The sequence below is a fragment of the Scyliorhinus canicula genome, chromosome 8, assembly GCF_902713615.1.
Source record: "Scyliorhinus canicula chromosome 8, sScyCan1.1, whole genome shotgun sequence".
Lineage (NCBI taxonomy): Eukaryota > Metazoa > Chordata > Chondrichthyes > Carcharhiniformes > Scyliorhinidae > Scyliorhinus > Scyliorhinus canicula.
Genome location: NC_052153.1, coordinates 77,653,681 through 77,673,070, shown reverse-complemented (window position 1 = coordinate 77,673,070; position 19,390 = coordinate 77,653,681). Strand labels below are relative to the sequence as shown.

Genomic DNA, 19,390 nt, shown 5'->3' with positions numbered 1-19,390 from the left:
ACGCACAAATGCCAGGAAATGCTAATGGTTACAGTATCACTTTACCTTACTAACTGCATGTAAACAGTCCAGAACTGTTAGGTTATATGTGCACGTGCCAAATGAAGCATCCCTGCAATAAGAAGTTTTACATTTGTCATAAAATGAAGAATTGTATTTTCTATTATACAAAATATCCAAGAACATAAAATAGAAGAAAGTTGGACAGGAACAGACCATACAGCCCTTCAGACCTGTTTCACTATTCAATTTCATGGCCGATCTTCGGCCTCATCTCCGCTTGCTCCCCCGTCCCTGGATTCCCTAAAATATCAAAAGTTATGTATTCAACAATGACGCACTGACAACCCTCGGGGGAAAGAATTCCAAACCTTCACATCCCTATGAAGAAATTTCTCCTCCTCTCAGTCCTAAATAATTGGTCCCTTATCCCAAGACTGCCTCTTTATTCCAGATTCCCTTGCTAGGAGAAACAATGTCTCAGTATCTACCATGTCAATGACCAGCATTCATTCTTCCTAACCTAGAGAAAGTATAGGCCCAATTTACACAGCTGCTCATAACAGGACAACCTTCTCATCGGATGAATCTAGTAAATCTCTGATGTCTTTCCAATACAAATATATCTTTCCTTAAATACAGAGATCAAAAGTGCACAGAATGGGCTGGATATTATGGCTTCTGGCGAGCGAGGCAAGCGGAACTGGAAATGCATGGCCCACCCACTCCTGCTCCCACGGTGAATCAAGTGTTGGCCAGCCCTGGGATGGGGTTTTCCGTGCCCGACTGGGTGCAGAGGACGGGTGCGGGGTTAGGCCCTGAATTGGAAGTGGGTCATTACCAAACATTTTGGATTTGGATTTTATTTATTGTCACGTGTACCGAGGTACAGTGAAAAGTATGTTTCTGCGAGCAGCTCAACAGATCATTAAGTACATGAAAAGAAAAGGAAATAAAAGAAAATACATAATAGGGCAACACAAGGTACACAATGTCTTAGAATTAAATTTTAAAAGATTAGAACGATTGTAAGATAAGTAAAAAGTGGATCAGTTAGTGGAGCTCCCAGAGAGTCGCTATGCTCTGGCGCCATCTTGTGAAGACATTTAAAGGCATGCTGGCATTAGGTTGGTGGTGACTTCATGAGAAATCCACGTTCGCTGTTAACACCCTTTAGACGGCAGTATCCATAGCAGACACTGAAGCAGCAGAGCAGTAGGAGGGCGATAACATGATTTTTAATTCTATGGATTATTGTGCCAGCAGTGTCTCATTCAGGATCCTTGTCAGGGATGAAATAACAGGCAGAATTTATGAGAAAAATTTCTAAGTTCATTTTGCAGGGGTTTTCCTACCAGCGAGTTCCCCACCTCTATCAAACAACACAGTCACTTTTTTGGGCCCTGGGGAGTTTCTCACCGGTTTAGCCCACACTTTTTCAGCACTGGGCAGGTGAACTCAGATCCAGCTGCCATTTTGAAAGGGGGTTCCAATCTCTAAGCGAGCTTGTGGGTCCCCCACACCCATGGGCACTACTACCCATTCCCTCCCCCGCAAAAGTGAAGACATCAGGTTATGGGGTCCCTGGAGGGCCTCCCCTCTTCAGGCAACTCCCACCCGTAATCCAAGAGGCCCTTACCTAACTGCCCTCCTCTCCCCACCCTCCATACCCTCATTTCATGGACATGGCACCCTCGGACCTGACCCGTGGCAGTGCCACCCTGGCAGTACACCTGCCAGCTTGCGAGTACCACCCAGGCCCCTTGGCAGTGCCAAAATGCAAGCTAGGCAGTGCCAAGGTGCCTGCATTCCAGGGAGAGGGTCAGAGACCCATGCTGCACTATCCCTGGATGCCCAGGGGCCTCCAATGGTCTGGGAGATCCCCCGGATGCTGTTCCGCCTGACCCACGTTTGTGTGGACCAGTACTAAACGGCAACCGGCTGCAGTCTCATGGGGAGGTTGCTAGATCTCAGGAGGCTGGCTGTTCCTGGGTAAGCTCATCTACGCAGGTTTAAAACCTACCAGCCCCTTTTGGGCAGGATTCTGCTTCCGACGCCTTGCAGGACTTGGTATATCCTGCGAGGTGGAAAGGCTGTCAGGGAGGGCCGCCCCTTCTCTAGAATGCCAGGTTGTGCAAAGTGCAGCAGGCCACAACGATGAACGAGACACAAGCCAGAGAATATTGCAGAGAGCTGCCTGCAACATCCAATCATCAAATTCACATTTTGAGCGGTCTGCCCAGTGACAGCCCTGGTGAATGTGAAGCTCTCATTGTAATATTGTTATGCATCTCTGCCTCCATCAGTGGATTTATCACCGGACTCCTGAGCCATCCCTTTAGCAGCTATCCCTAGTCTCCAAGATGCCAACTTCCCAAAGGCTCTGGTGGATAGAACATCTGTGGCACCTGGGAGTGCCCAAGGATGTAAGAGCCCTGACTATCCCCCAAGACAGCACAAACCTGCCTGATCCTTTGACAATGGTCACCAACAAGTTCAACATTGATGGAATGAACATATTTATAGCTGACAAATGCCTCTGGCTGGCCCGATGTAGCTTTGATAGCCACATGCGTGCAATCTATCACACCTTGAACTTTGGGGAATTCAGTAATAGCGTGAAGCCTCTGGCTCTCTCATTCAGCAAAACACATGAAGCCTCTGGTTCTCTCAGCCTGATTAATGTTATTAGTGGTGAAGGAGATTCGGTAATGTGCTTGCCTAAACATTGCATGCATGACCTTCAGCAATGGTGAGCTGAAGCTTGAGAACCACACAAAGGCCTCTGTCTGGTTCCTGGAATGACTGCAGCAAGTACGTGGTGGCAGCCAATTAGGGCAAGTAAAAGGTCAATGGTCAGGAATTGACTGGAATTTTTGTAGTCAGCCTGTGGGTCGCCGATGGCATCGGGAACATGGCCACCTGCCTGGATGCGGCTCCCCAGTAGTAGACCATGGATTGGGGAGTGGGAACGCAGCACTTCAGGCTGGTTTTGGGGCCCTCACCACTTATATACCTACAAGCCTGGAGCCTGTGGCCATTTTATTAGTTTAAAAGTTTTAGATGTTGCGGATAGCACTCATCAGGATGGAGACCCCAGCCATCATGGCTAGCACGGTGAGCAGCACAGTGGTTAGCATTGTTGCTTCACAGCGCCAGGGTCTCGGGTTCGATTCCCGACTCTGTCTGTGCAGTCTGCACATTCTCCCAGTGTCTGCATGGGTTTCCTCCGGGTGCTCCAGTTTCCTCCCACAAGTCTCAAAAGACATGCTGTTAGATTTGGACATTCTGAATTCACCTTCCATATATGAACAGGTGCCGGAATGTGGCAACTAGGGGCTTTTCACAGTAACTTCATTGCCGTGTTAATGTAAGCCTACTTGTGACAATAAAGATTATTATTATTAATTGGACCAAGCCTGCCCTTGATCCCCAAATGGCTAATTTGGATATTATCACTGCAGGATAATTGTTTCACGCAGCGCAGGGTCGGGATTTCCATTTAATCTGATGTCTTGACACAAAATCCTGCCCACGTCCCGAGTCTAAATTACAAAGGAAACAACGGGTGCAATTCAAACGTCTTGTTTCACCCAACTGCGTGTCAGGACGAGGCTGTTGAATCTCGCGAGAGGCTTCTTGTGAGATTTGCAACGCTCGAAATGTCTCCCGAGGGATTCAATGGAATCTCATGAGGCGTCGCTATCTGTATCCCGCTCTCGCTGGGCGAGATCCAGTCTGCATATTTAAAATGAGTCTAATGGGGAGGAGAGAAAGAGAGAGATCGGGGCACATGGTCATAATGGCTCCCCGATCTGAAAGGAGACTTTCTCACCAGCAGGAAATCCCTCTTAAGTGTGGCTTCGGCGGAGAGTATCTTCCCGAAACCAAAATGAAACGGCATAGTGCCATTGAATAGCAGGTCAGTGGACTTCAACTGAAGTCTGCTGAATCGCGCCAAACTTTCTCATCAGAGTCAGCAGGATACCTATTAGGAGGATAAAAGTAGCTTGTTGAGAGATGCACCAGCTATCTTGGGATGCAGGCAAACTAAATAGCATTTACCCAGCAGTCATTAGTGTGAAGGTTTCAATGTCCTCCTTGCTTCTACACATCGACTCAGCTTTTAAAGCCCAAATAACAAAAAGGTTAGCATCATATGGGGCCAATCTCAATGAGCTATTGGAGGAAACCGCACCAGCTATCCATCTCACTTCTTCCTTGGTATTAGTGAGAATATTTCATTTTCAATTCTCTTCCCGCTCCTAGTGGTGACTACGGTTGACTTTCACCTGCTTCCATAGCCAATAACTCCCAGGGGTTTAGAGTTTGAGGGGTGCCATGCCACACCATTGGTGGCTGACCAAGAGTCTCTCCCACTCATACTGCCAGCCATTGGCATTTTGGGAAGATTTGCAGGTTGACACACAACCTGCTTAACCGTGTTATGAACGTATAAATTCCTGGGGTGGAACTCAAACCCGGAGCTTCTGTCTCAGAGACAGGGATACTCTCACTGCGCCACAAGACTTTTATGGTGAGAATACAGTGACAGTAAACAAGCATGTCAGAGTTTAGCAACACACACTGTTAAACTTCCAGCATCCAATTTGGAGATGATTCCATGCATTGTCCTGATTAGGCCTACAAGCTACTCAATAGTAATGACAGGAAAGGACATTTTAAAAAGTGTTACCTAAAAGGTTGGTATGTGTTATTCCCCCCCACCAACAGTCTGTAGGTTTCTTCTGGAGATTTTTTCAAATAAATTACCTGGAAGAAACAAGATTGAACTTGAAACGTTTTTAAGAATCCTACTGCAGCACTGTAATAACAAAGTTAATTGTAATATACTGTTATATGATGCACCAAGTCGTAACTCCAATCTCCTAACATGTGTCATGGGACATGGGAGTGTACCTTTAAGAAAAGGCTGTTTATCAAATAGCTGCAGTGATGTCATTGTGTGGGTGGAGCTGAGTTGTGTCTCTGGCTTTTACTTTCGTTTCGAGCTGGAAGCTGTTTGCGGCTTTGTGTTTTACTTTTGTTTTAGGCAGTTGAAAGCTGAATTCAGACAAGGAAGGTCATTTTGTCTCTCTCTATGTTGAAAGATGTCCAGATCACTTGATAATTTAAAGTGATAACTGGCTTGTGTAAAGAATTTATACCTACTGCTTTGTTAAAAAGTGTGATTGGTTTATGGCTTTTGTTAGGAAAGTTATTAAGGGTTACATAGAGTACTGTATCTGTGGGGGGCAGTTGTGTTGGTAATTGATAAAATGTTAGTGTGTGTTTATGAAATGTTAACTGAATTCATAGAATAAACATCGTTTTGTTCAAAAATACTTTAAGGTCTCTGTTGCGTAACACCTGGAAAGTAGGCCCTTGTGCTCCCCATAACCAAAATCTATTAAAAGTTTTAGGTCAGGTAAAACTCCATGATATACTTTGGAGTTTTCATAATACATGCGTAACAGTCCTTTGTATCTTCAAAATAAGATTGATCAGAAATAGCACAACTTCCAGAAATCCCAGGTAAACCCATCGGGAAAACTCATATCATCAGAATATGTTGCAACATGAAAAGCAATCATTATGCAACACCAAGTGTGAAATACAATGTCCATTTCTCCAAAACAAAAATTGGGAATATGCATAAAAGATTATTATTCCCACCTACATCACAGATCGCAAGGAATAAAACCAGCTTTGGAGTTACACTCTAATATCATAATACATGGTCAATCATGATTTATTCTCTATGCATTAAATCTAGTGGCAATATAAAAAATACAGCCAAAATGTTCTAGGAACTATTTACTTGGTACTGGGGTGCAGTCGGTCTCCTTTTCTTGCTCCTAGGGGAGCACGGTAGCATAGTGGTTAGCACAAATGCTTCACAGCTCCAGGTTCGAATCCCGGCTTGGGTCACTGTCTGTGCGGAGTCTGCACGTTCTCCCAGTGTGTGCGTGGGTTTCCTCCGGGTGCTCCAGTTTCCTTCCACAGTCCAAAGATATGCGGGTTAGGTGGATTGGCCATGCTAAATTGCCCTTCGTGTTAGATGGGGTTACTGGGTTATGGGGATAGGGTCGAGGTATGGGCTTGGGTAGGGTGCTCTTTCCAAGAGCAGGTGCAGACTCGATGTGCTGAATGGCTTCCTTCTGCACTGTAAAATCTATGAAATCTATGAAATCTTTTCCTTCTGTAGTGTGTCCCCTCTGCCAGATATGCACACCATTCGATCTCAGTATCCAGCACAAATGTTGACAGTTTTTATTTTATCAATTTAGAGTGTCAAATTCTTCTTTTTTCCAATTAAGGGGCAATTTAGCGTGGCCAATTCACCTTCCCTGCACACTTTGGGTTATGGGGGTGAGACCCACACAGACATGGGGAGAATGGGCAAACTCCACACGGACAGTGACCTGGGGCTGGGATTGAACCCGGGCCCTTGGCGCCGTGAGGCAGCAGTGCTAACCGCTGCTCCACCATGCCCTCTTAATGTTGACAGATTTTAACGGTACAGTGCACCAAAATATAGATTTAAATTAAAACAAAAATAAAGAGCACAGCACTGTACATTTTTTCTTTTGATTACATTCCACACCAAAGATTGTTCAAGTCGTTGAAGGCATGTTCATGCTAAAATAAAGACATTTTAGTCGAATTATTTCTTATAGAAATGTAAATGGAATATATTGATTGTTCCAACCAGGTATGATACTGCTTAATCTCATTAAAGTGCTTAGTTCTGCTAAACGGAATACAGAACAAAACAAAAATGACAATGTGTGATTAGCACAGGCTACTTAAAAAAAATGTTGGCTTTAAATCACCCAATGCAAAATACAGAAATTCACTGGCAATTAACAAACATTTTACCACATGCTCTATGAATATAAACATTAAAGAATCAAAGAGGCTTGCGTTAATAAAACACCCTTCATGACCACAATATCTCTAATGAAGCACTTTTGAAATCTAGTTCCTGCTGTAATGGGGGAAACACAGCAGCTAATTTGCATACAGCTGGCTCCAACAAAGAGCTAAGTAATAATGCTCAGATAATTCATTTTTTTGTGTCTTTGATGGAGGGTTAATTATTAGATAATAGGATAACTTTAGTGCCATAAAAGGGGCCTCAGTTCAATGTCTCATCTGAAAGACAGCACCTCAGACAAATGAAGTCGCGAGAATCATCGTCACTCCCCAAGCCACGAATATTCAACACCAAACTTAATGCTTCCTTAAGAGTGATCAAGATTCTAACTTATCAAACACTCGGCAAATACTGCTCCAAAAGGGAATTGGTCAGCCCTAAAGTTGCTATAATCACATCTCCTCAAATTAAACATTTCCAACCTGTAGTATAACTCGCCCAAACCCACAAGAAGCAAATCTCTGTGCTAACCAGACCAACCCGAGAGTAATTTGTGGTGTCCATAAACTGTTACCAATCAATATAGTGATTCTTCCAGCGGTCAGGGGGTTGGAATATTCGGCAATTGCGCTATTGGATTATGCACCACATTGGGTGGATATGGTGTTGGAGAAGGGAGCAGTACAGAGGCCGTGGTGGAGATTGATGTGGGGCTGTTGGGGGACTGAAAGTTGTGTGAGAAGATTGAGAAAATAATTGAGTATGTGGGGTTTACTTGTACAGGGGAGGTTTCACAGGCGGTGGTATGAGAAACTTTAAAAGGTGATGAGAGGCAGGAGGTGATCTAGTTCATGGCAAAGGTGGATAAGGAGAGGGTGGAGCGGCAAAGGATAATAAATGTTGGAGGTAGACAGGAGCTTTATAGAAGACAGGGAACCAGCGCTGTTGGAAAAGAGGAAGGAGCAGCAGGCGAGCTATGACCGGCTGTCCAAAAGGAAGGCAGTGCGCCAACTGAGGTGGGCGTAGGGCAGCATGTGGCACAGTGGTTAGCACTGGGACTACGGCGCCGAGGACCCAGGTTTAAATGCTGGCCCTGGGTCACCGTCCGAGTGGAGTTTGCACATTCTCTCCATGTCTGTGTAGATTTCACCCCCACAACCCAAAGATGTGCAAGTTAGGTGGATTGGCCACGCTAAATTGCCCCTTAATTGGAAAAAAATAAATAATTGGGTACTCAAAAAAAATTTTAAAAGAAAAAAAAAGAGGCAGGTGAGGGGCGGTCTACAAGTTTGGGGAGAAGGCAGGGCGCATGTTCGCAGGGCGACTTCGGAGGGTGGCAGCGGCGAGGGAAATCGTCCAGGTGCGGGATAGGGCAGGGAAGTTGGTGGTGGCTCCAGACCAGATTAATAGGGTGTTTGAGGAGCTCTGCGAGAGCTTGTATAGGCCGTGCCACCAGGGGAGGATCGGGAGATGCAAGAATTCCTGGATGGTTTGGAATACCTGAGGTTGGGGCAGGAGGATAGTCATATTGGAGGGGGCAATAGAGGAGCAGGAGATAAAGGACACGATTGGGAGGATGCAGTCGGGGAAGGTAGCAGGGCTGTATGGGTTTCCGGTGGAGTACGATACGAAATTTAGGGATAAGTTGGCGCCGCTCATGGTGGAGATGTTTGAGGAGGCGATAGGGTGTTGCCACAGACTTTGGGGCCGGCATCGACCTGCCTGTTGCTCAAGAAGGATAAGGATCCGACAGAGTGTGGGTCGTATAGGCCCCTATCCCTTTTGAATGTGGATGCAAAGGTGCTGGCTAAGGTATTGGCGGGTTGGTTGGGGGAGTGTCTCTCGAAGGTGATAGGGGAAGATCAGATGGAGTTTGTTAAGGAGAGGCAGCTCTTTTCTCGAACATTAGGAAGGTATTGAACGTGGTTTAGGCACTGGCAGAGGGGAGGGAGACGAAGGTGATAGTTGTGTTGGATGCTGAGAATGCATTTGACCGAGCGGTTTGGGTTTGGGTTTGGGTCACGATTTGTGGATTCGGCAAGACTGCTGTACAAGGAGCCGAGGGAGAGTGTCTGCACAAATAACATGAATTTGGGATATTTTGCTCTGCACCGTGGGACCAGGCAGGGATGCCCTATGTCACCCCTGTTGTTGGCACCTGCGATCGAAACGTTGGCCATCACGTTGAAGAGTTCGGAGGTGTGGAGAGAGATAGTGCCGGGGTTTGGGGGGGGGGGTATTCTTTGAATGTGGACGACTTGCTATTGTACGTATCAAAGCCGAGTGAGTCGATGGGTGGTATATTGGAACTGCTCCAGATATTTGGGTCTTTTTCGGGGTATAAGCTAAATTTAGACAAAAATGAATATTTTGTGATACCTGGGGGTGCAGTTGGCACGGGATTGGGGGGGGTGGGCCTCTATAGGGGAGGGTGAAAGCAGACTTGGCAAGGTGGGATGGTCTCCCTGTGTCACTGGCGGGTCGTGTGCAGGCAGTTAAAATGAACGCGTTGCCGCGGTTTGTATTCATTTTTCAGTGCATGCCGTTCTTCCTTAGGATGTTGAAAAGATGATTACCTCGTTTATATGGGGAGTGCGGGTTGGAGGAGCGGGGAAAGGTGGCCAGGATTAGGAAGGTGCTGTTTCAGAGAGGACGGCAGTCGGGGGGATTGGGTCTCCCAAATTTACTGCATTACTACTGGGCAACGAGAAGGTGGGTTAGAATGAAAGGGAGTTTGTGCAGGGGATTGGGGCAACAGCGCAGCTCCCGATGGCCACAGGGAAACATTCGGGGAGTCCGGTGGTAGTAGCGATATTGCAAATCTGTCGGCAATTGCGCCAGCACTTTAGACTGGGGGCGGTGTCAAGGGAAATGCTGATTCAGGGTATCACAGATTTGAACCAGGGAAATGGGATGGGAGTTTTCGGAGATGGGAGGAGAGAGGAGGTAGAGCACTAAAGAACGTGTTTTTGGGGGACCGGTTTGTGGGACTGAAGGAGCTGGGGGCAAAATATGGGTTGGGGCAGGGGGAAATGTTTAAGTATATGCAGGTCCGAGATTTCGCTAGGAAGGAGATACAGAGCTTTCCGGTGGCGCCAGCCCCCACACTTTTGGAAGAGGTGCTGACGATAGGGGAAGTGTAGAGGGGGGTGGTGTCAGTGATTTATGGAGTGATTCTGGGAGAAGAGAAGGTATCTTTGGAGGGGATTAAGGCAAAGTGGGAGGAAGAGTTCAGAGAGGGCATGGAGGAAGAGTTGTGGTGTGGGGTGCTCCAGAGGGTGAATGCTTCAACTTTATGCACGAGGTCGGGGCTGATACAGTTGAAGATGGTGTGGTGTATAGGGCGCACCTCACAAAGACGAGGATGAGCCGACTCTTTTGAGGGGTAGAGGATGTTTGTGAGTTTTGCAAGGGAGGCCCCGCAAATCACATTCATATGTTTTGGTCCTGTCCAAAACTGGAGGGGAATTGAAGGGAGGTCTTCAGGGTAATCTCATAGGTGGTGCATGTGAAACTCAAACCTGGTCTCCTTGAAGGCATATTCAGGGTGTCGGGTCAGTCGGCGTAGGAAGCGGGTGCAGAGGCAGATGTCTTAGCCTTCGCCTTGTTGATAGTCCGAAGGCGGGTCATGTTGGGGTGGAAGGGGGGGGGAAAGTGAGATCTGCTGGAGTTCGTAACACTCGAGAAAGTGAAGTTGGAGTTGAGGGGAAGGATGGAAGGGTTCTACAATTCATAGACTTTTGTTTATTATGCATTTTCAAGAATTGGATGAATTGAACATTAGGTGGGGGGGGGGGGGGGGTTGGACTGTATATGTTGTTGGTTACTACGTATGGGCTGATTCCTTTTCTTTGATGTTTGTATTTGAAATGTTGAGGGTTGTTTGGGAGTTGGTGGAATGAATGGATTGCTGACCAGGGGCTTGACATTGTATTTGTTACCGTTGATTGTTTGTTGGTGGGTGTAAATTTGGATGAAAAAGTGTGAAAAAAGGAGAATAAAAATATTTAAAGAAAAGAAAAGGCAAGCTATAAAGTAAATGCAGACTAACTTCAGAGTGCTTTGGATGTCCTCTTGCATGAATCGTAGAAAACTGGTGTGCAGGTACAGCAGGTAACAAGGAATGCAAACAGAATTTTGGCATTTAAGGCAAAAGGGAGCGTGTACAAAAGTAGGGAAGCATTGCTGCAACTGTACAAAGCATTGGTGAGACCACACATGGAGTACCATGTACAGCTTTGGTCCCCTTACTTGAGGAGGGTTGTAGCTGCATTAGAGGCAGTTCAGAAGAGGTTCACTAGATTGATTTTAGAGATGTGGAATTGGTTTTATGAAGAGAGATTGAGCAGTTAAGCCTATACTCGCGAGTTTAGAAGAATGATGAGATCTAATTAAGGTATATAAGATGATAAACTGTATTGACCAAGTAGACATAGAGCGGATGTTTCCTCTTGTGGGGCAATCTAGAACGAGGGGTCATAGTTTTAGTCTTCGGGGCAGCAGATTTAAAACTGAGGTAAGGAGAAATTACTTCTACCAAAGGGTCGTGAATCTGTGGAATTCACTACACTAGAATGCAGTGGATGCAGGGACATTGAGTAAATTAGAGATATACAGATAGATTTTTAATTAGTAATAGGTTGAAGGGTTATGGAAAAAGGGCAGGAAAGTGGAGTTGAGGCTAAATTGAGATCAGCCATGATTGTATTGATTAGTGGAGCAGGCTCGAGGGGGTGAATCCTATAATTTTCATCTTCTGTAATAATTTTTCCATACTTACTAAATACTGCATGAGCACAGCATCTTTAAAAAAAGACAGGTCACGGGCTTTCAACTGTCTGCCAGCCTTTAGATCTGCAGATTAGCCAAGGTGTTAAAGCTTTATCCTAAACTAATCTGATTAAACAGGAGAGAATTCAGAGGTGAGCTTTTCCCAGTGTCCTGGCCAATATGCATTCGTCAACCAATGCCACTAAAGGATTATCTGTTTAACTGGCCACTTAAGTGTTCCAAAGGGGAGGCATTTTATTTGAAGCATAAACTCAGTTTCTCTCTCCACAGATGCTGCTGCTGAGTTTTTCCAGCAACATTGTTTGAATTTCAGATTTTCAGCATCCGCAGCATTTTGTTTCAATTTATTACAATTTGCTGCATGCAAATTGGCAGCTATATTTCTTGCATTTCAACCAAGTACATTAACTGTAAAACAATTTTGGATATTCTGAAATTGTGAAAGGTGCTACACAATTACAAGCTCCTTCATTATTTTCGGGAAAGTGGTGAATCTTTCTGTGCACATTACACGGATGACTCAAATTGCAGATTGCTGCACTTATCATACCGACAAAGTCATACCATGTGATACGTAATCAAAAAGGTTCCAGTGCTTTACAAACTCATGTCAAAATAGAATCTGATCCAGGAAAATAATTTTGCAAACAGCTTCCATCTGAATTCATCACCAATCACTGCTGTTTAATTTCTCTTGTGGCTCAGTGTTTTTAAACTGTTAAAATAGTTCTCAATCCCAGTCTTCCTCCCCTCAAATAATCTGAGAAATGGGAGTAGGCAATTTGGTTCTTTGCGCATGCTCATCCTTTCCACAAGATCAAAACTGATTTTCCACTTCAACCCTATATTCTTGCACTATCTCCACATGCCATAATTCCTTTACTGGTTTTGAATATATATATTTTTTAAAATAATATTTATTCAAGTTTTTTAATAACAATAACAAATTTTCTCCCTGCAATTTAAAACAAACAAGGCGTGTTTCCACACCAAAACAAGAAAAGAACTCTCCCCCCCCAAAATAAATAACAAATAATACAAGAAGAAAATAACAAAAGAAAATAACATAACAAATCCACCGCCACAAAAACAAACCTCCCAAACATCCCAAACCCCCCCCCCGGTTGCTGCCGAGACAGACCACTCTCTACCCCTTCGCCAGGAAATCGAGAAAGGGCTGCCACTGCCGAAAGAACCCCTGTACCGACTTCCTCAGGGCAAACTTCATCCTCTCCAACTTGATGAACCCAGCCATGTCGTTGACCCAGGTCTCCGAACTCGGGGGCCGCGTATCTCTCCACTGTAACAGAATCCTGCGCCGGGCTACTAGAGACGCAAAGGCCAGAATGCCGGCCTCTCTCGCCTCCTGCACTCCCGGCTCCGAAGCTACCCCAAAGATCGCGAGCCCCCAGCCCGGCCTGACCCTAGACCCAACCACTTCCGACAAAATCCCCGCCACCCCCTTCCAAAACCCCTCCAGGGCCGGACATGCCCAAAACATATGGGTGTGGTTTGCCGGGCCACCCGAACAGCTCCCACACCTGTCTTCCCCTCCGAAAAACCTGCTCATCCTTGCCCCCGTCATGTGAGCCCTGTGCAGCACCTTCAGCTGAATTAGGCTGAGCCATGCGCAAGAGGAGGAAGAATTCACCCTCTCCAGGGCGTCCGACCACGTCCCATCCTCAATCTCTTCCCCTAGCTCTTCCTCCCATTTCGCTTTGAGCTCTTCTACGGAGGCCTCCTCCTCCTCCTGCATCAGTTGGTAGATAGCCAAGATCTTCCCTTCCCCGACCCCGAAAGCACCCTGTCCTGCACCCCCCTTGGCGCCATCCAAGAAGAGGTCCCCAAACTGTCTGATGCCTGCCCTGTGCCAACTCCCAAATCCCCCACCTGTTCTCCCTGGCGCAAAACAGTGATTGCCCCGTATCGGGGCCCAAACTGAGGCCTTCACTTCCCCCCTATGCCGCCTCCACTGTCCCCAGATTTTGAGGGACGCAACCACCACCGGACTCGTGGAGTACTTTGCCGGGGAGAGTGGAAGTGGGGCCGTCACCAAAGCCTCCAGACTCGTACCCACACAGGACGCTACCTCCAGTCTCTTCTATGCGTCACCCTCCCCTTCCGTCACCCACCTGCGAATCATCACCACGTTCGCCGCCCAATAATATCCACACAGGTGGGCAGCGCCAGGCCCCCTACCTCCCTTCTCCGCTCCAAATATACCCTCCTGACTCTCGGGGCCTTCCGTGCCCACACAAACCCCAGAATCAACTTATTCACCCTTCTGAAAAAAGCCTTCGGGATCAATATGGGTAGGCACTGGAAAAGAAATAAAAACCTCGGGAGCACCGTCATTTTAACCGACTGGACCCTGCCCGCCAGCGAGAACGGCAGCGCATCCCACCTCCTGAACTCCTCCTCCATCTGCCCCACCAGCCGCGAAACGTTAAGCCTATGCATAGCCCCCCAGGTCCTAGCCACGTGGACCCCAAGATACCTAAAGCTCCTCTCAGCCCTCCTCAACGGGAGTTCTCCTATCTCCCTCTCCTGACACCCTCGGGTGCAGGACAAACAGCTCACTTTTCCCCACATTGAGTTGATATCACGAAAAGTCCCCAAACTCCTCAAGTATCCTCAGCACCTCTGGCATCCCCTCAGCCGGGTCCGTGACATACAGCAGCAGATCATCTGCATACAGCGAAAACCGGGGCTCCTCCTCCCCCCCGCACAATCCCCCTCCAACTCTTCGAGTCCCTCAGTGCCATGGCCAGGGGCTCAATTGCTAACGCGAAGAGCAGGGGAGACAAGGGGCACCCCTGCCTCGTCCCTCTGGAAAGCCGAAAGTTCTCTGACCTCCTCCCATTCGTCACCACACTCGCCACCGGGGAGCTGTACAGCAACCTCACCCAGCTAATGAACCCCTCACCAAACCCAAACCTCCGCAACACCTCCCACAGGTAACTCCACACCACCCTATCAAAAGCTTTCTCCGCATCCATGGACACCACTATTTCTGACTCCCCAGCCACCGGCGCCATCATCACAACATTCAGGAGCCTCTGCACATTAGCATTCAATTGTCTCCCCTTTACAAACCCTGTTTGGTCCTCATGAATCACCGTCGGGACCACCTCCTCCACCCTCCTGGACAGCACCTTTGCCAACAACTTGACATCTACGTTAAGGAGCGAGATCGGCCTATAAGGCCCACACTGAAGGGGGTCCTTGTCCCGCTTCAGGAGCAAAGAGATAATTGCCCTGGACATCGTCGGGGGCAGGGCCCCCCACCTCCCTGGCCTCATTCAGGGTCCTCACCAGCAGTGGGCCTAGCAAATCTGAAAATTTCTTGTAAAATTCCACCGGGAACCTGTCAGGCCCCGGTGCTTTCCCTGTCTGCGTGCTTCCCAACGCCTCCACCAGCTCCGCCAACTCAATTGGGGCCCCCAAACCTTCCACCCGCTCATCCCCTACTCTTGGGAACTCCAGCTTATCCAAAAAGCGGTCCATCCCGCCTGCTTCCCCGGGGGATACCGCCCGGTACAGCCCCTCATAAAAGGATCTGAACACCCCATTGATGTCCTATCCACCCCGCACTAAGCTCCCACCTGCATCCGTGGCTCCCCCAATTTCTCTAGCTGCCTCCCGCTTCCAGAGTTGGTGAGCCAACATCCGACTTGCCTTCTCCCCGTACTCATGCGCAGTGGCCACCGCCCCCTGTGCCCTCCTCCACTGCGCCTCCGCTTTACGGGTGGTTAAAATGTCAGACTCCACCTGGAGACTGCGCCGCTCCCTCAGAAGCCCCTCCTCCGGGGTGTCTGCATATCTCCTATCCACCCTGACTATCTCCTCCACCAGCCTCTCCCTCTTGACCCTCTCCCCGTGCGCCCGAATAGATATCAGCTCCCCTCTAACTACTGCCTTTAGCGCTTCCCAAACCATCCCAACCTGCACCTCCCCGTTGTCATTGGTTTCCAGATACCCCTCTATACCCCTACGGATCCGCCCGCACACTTCCTCCTCTGCCAAAAGCCCCACATCCAACCTCCACAGCGGGCGCTGATCCTTCCCCAGCTCCACCAAATGTGGAGCATGATCAGAAATGGCTATCGCCGAATACTCCGCCCCCACCACTCTCGGGATCAGCGCCCTGTTAAGCGCGAAAAAGTCAATCCGGGAGTACGTCTTATGAACATGGGAGAAAAAGGAGAACTCCCTGCCCCCCAGCTTCAAAAACCTCCAAGGGTCCACCCCTCCCATCTGATCCATGAACCCCCTCAGCACTGAGGCCGCTGCCGGCCTCCTGCCCATCCTAGACTTCGAGCGGTCCAGAGCCGGATCCAGCACCGTGTTAAAGTCCCACCCAGAATCAATCCCCCTGTCTCCAGGTCTGGGATCAGGCCCAGCATACGCCGCATGAAGCCTGCATCATCCCAGTTGGGGGCATAAACATTAACTACTCACCATCACATATCGACCTGCACTATCCGCCACCACTTTGGACGCGACGAACGGCAGGCTCTTACCCACCAAAATTGCCACCCCACGGTTCTTTGCATCAAGCCCAGAGTGAAACATCTGTCCCACCCAACTTTTTCTTAGCCTCACCTGATCCGTAACCCTGAGGTGCGTCTCCTGGAGCATAGCCACATCCGCTCCCAGCCCCCTCAAGTGAGCCAACACCCGAGACCGCTTCACCGGACCATTCAGCCCCCTCACGTTCCATGTGACCAACCGAACCCGAGGGGCCGTCCCCTTCCCTCTACGCCGATCAGCCATAGCCCTTCCTCAACCCACCACGTGCCCAGGGAGCCCCCCAAGCCCGCTCCCCATGTTGGCAAACCCCCCTCCCAACCCCCCCCCCCCCCTTCACCATCCAGTTCCTCACAGTCCCTGCAGCAACAGCCCGGCACCCCCCCCCCCCCCTCCTCCTCCCCCCCAAACCCCTCCCCCCCAACTCCCCAAGCTAGGGCCGCCCCCCAACTCCCCAAGCTAGGGCCCCCCCCCCAGCTGCGTTACCCCCAACATTATGCTTCCGTGAGTCAGCTGACTTTTGCTGACCCCAGCTACTCCCCCCATAACCACGGCACCCCCCCCCCCCCCGGATGCAACACAGTCACCAATCCCTCCCTACCAGCGCCGGCCCCGCCCCCAATTCCTCCGGCACGAGAAGAAAGCCCGCGCTTCCAACCCGAGCTCCGCCCCTCAACCCAACACGTGGGAAAAAGACAGACACATGACCCTTTGGGACCCCAAACTACTCCCCAACCCACCAGTGGAAAAAACAAAAAAAGCGCCACAATAAATAACCAACAGCCCCAAAGAAACCCCAAAAGAACCCAAATAACCATAACTAAAATAGCGAAAACAAACAGGAAACAACCATCAGCAAACACAGCCAATATAGGCGAAAGGATACCCAAGAGGGCAAAGCCTCCAAACAAAGTACATTTTTCCCCAGCCCCCCAGTCCTCAGTTCGAGTCCAAGTTCTCTGCCTGGACAAAAGCCCAGGCCTCCTCCGGAGAGTCAAAATAGAGCTGGCGGTCCTTGTACGTGACCCAGAGGCGAGCCGGCTGTAGAAGGCCAAACTTCACCCCCTTCCTGTGGAGCACTCCCTTCGCTCGATTGAAGCCAGCTATTCTCCTCGCCACCTCTGCGCTCCAGTCCTCAAAAATCCAAACGTCCGTGTTCTCCCACCTGCTGCTCCTCTCCTTCTTTGTCCACCTCAACACGCACTCCCGGTCAACCAAGCGGTGAGAACGGACCAGCACCATCCTGGGCGGTTCGTTCGGCCTGGGCTTCCACTGCAGAACTCTATGGGCGCCTTCTAGCTCCAGGGGACCACAAAACGACCCCGCACCCATCAGCAAGTTTAACATTAGGACCACATAGGCCGCCAAACCCGAACCTTCCAGTCCCTCCGAGATGCCCAAAATCCGTAGATTCTTCCGGCGGGAGCGGTTCTCCATCTCCTCCACCCTCGCCTGCCATTTTTTCTGCAGTGCCTCGTGCGACTCCACTTTCACTGCCAGGCCCAAAAGCTCATCCTCATTCTCCGAAGCCTTGTGCCGCAGCTCCCGAATCTCCACGGCCTGAGCCGTCTGAGTCGCTACCAGCTTGTCCAGCGAGGCCTTAAACGGCTCCAAAATCTCAACTTTGAGCTCCTTGAAGGAGCGCTGAAACAGCTCCTGCTGCTCCCGCGCCCACTGCTGCCACGCTGCTTCCCCACCTGCCGCCATCTTGCTTTTTCTGCCTCTCGCCTTTCTCGGTGGTAATACCGGCTTCTGGACCGCTCCACTGCGAGTCCAGTCCATCCACCGGCCGCTGGGCACACTGGCTGTGCCGCCACCGGAAGTCGGTTTTGAATATATTTAAGAACATAACATCCATATCTCCAAAGATACACAACCATTTAAAGTAAATACATTTTCCTCATCTTGGGCCTAAATGGTCAATCCCTTACTCTAAGAATAGGAATTCTTAGAACTCCGAATGGGACCACACATGGGACCAGAATACCAATGAGCAGCACAACAAGGATATCAGCTCAGAGATTAATACACAGACACCTTCAAGAAACACCATTTATATTTTTGAAGTGATTTTTCACAATTTAAAACAATTCTTCGATGCCTTTATTTTCCCTTTACTCTTTCTGCCACTGTTCTGATCGAGTGATTTATTGTCTGAGGTTTACAACTAATGCACTCAATTTCTAGTTTCTACAGAGGAATGTATTAGAATCCATAGAATTGCTACAGTATTGGAGGCGCCTTTCAGCCCATCAAGTCTGCACCGATCCTCCGAAAGAGAACACTACCTAGGCCCACTAGCCCACCCTATCACCATAACCCCTCATGGCCAATTCACCTGACCTGCACATCTTTGGGCTGTGGGAGGAAACCGGAGCGCCCAGAGGAAACTCACAGACAGTCACCAAAGGCCTGCATTGAACCCGGATCTTTGACATTGCAAGGCAGCAGATATTACAATTCCTGACCTGACACCAACAGAGGCTAGGATACTGGACCGAAACCCCAATATTTTAGTTTATTTTAAGACTGTGCAGAAAGAAAGATTTGCTCCAGGAGTGACTGCATGCAAAAATAGGGCTTTGGTATTTTGAAAACAAAAACTTTTAATAATACAATATAAAATTTTAACTTCACTCACAAAAAGAACTTAAAAATACTCCTTAACACACTGTCTCATTAAACAACAAGAAACATACAGCTTTTAATCCATCTTAAAATTAGCAGGGCATAGAGCAATACTTGCTTTATAGAACACATTTGGCTCTGGTTGGAACCTCTTCAGACTCTGGTTGATTATCTTCAAATAGCTACTTCATTGTTTCAGTCTCTTCCTCGTCTTTCGACAAGACTGCTCTGCTTTAAAATATTACTCAATTTTTAAAATGATCCGACTTGGAAAGAACTATTGACTCAAGTCAGACAGATCAGAATTCAGCTCCTCTCTCTCTATTCTGGTTTAGCTCACTGAGCTAAATCACTAGCTTTTAAAGCAGACCAAGCAGGCCAGCAGCACGGTTCGATTCCCGTACCAGCCTCCCCAGACAGGCACCGGAATGTGGTGACTAGGGGCTTTTCACAGTAACTTCATTGAAGCCTACTCGTGACAGTAAGCGATTTTCATTTTCATTTCATTTCATTCTCCAAACTCCCTGCCCCTCTGCCTTTTCGGGCTCTACCCAGCAATGA

General features: G+C 48.4%; 1 protein-coding gene across 3 annotated transcripts in view; it reads right to left on the bottom strand.

The window, feature by feature from the left end:
- Positions 1 to 19,390, bottom strand: part of LOC119970337 (dual specificity protein phosphatase CDC14A-like) — a 166,183-nt gene that overhangs the window by 62,114 nt on the left and 84,679 nt on the right. For all 3 annotated transcript variants that reach the window (XR_005461587.1, XM_038804781.1, XM_038804782.1), the window contains exons 5-6: positions 4,697 to 4,773; positions 46 to 112 (exon numbers count right to left, since the gene is read on the bottom strand). Coding sequence is in view for 2 of the 3 variants with exons in the window: in XM_038804781.1 (XP_038660709.1) it covers positions 46 to 112; positions 4,697 to 4,773 (144 nt within the window). In the remaining variant the exon portion in view is untranslated. The remainder of the gene's footprint in view (positions 1 to 45; positions 113 to 4,696; positions 4,774 to 19,390) is intronic.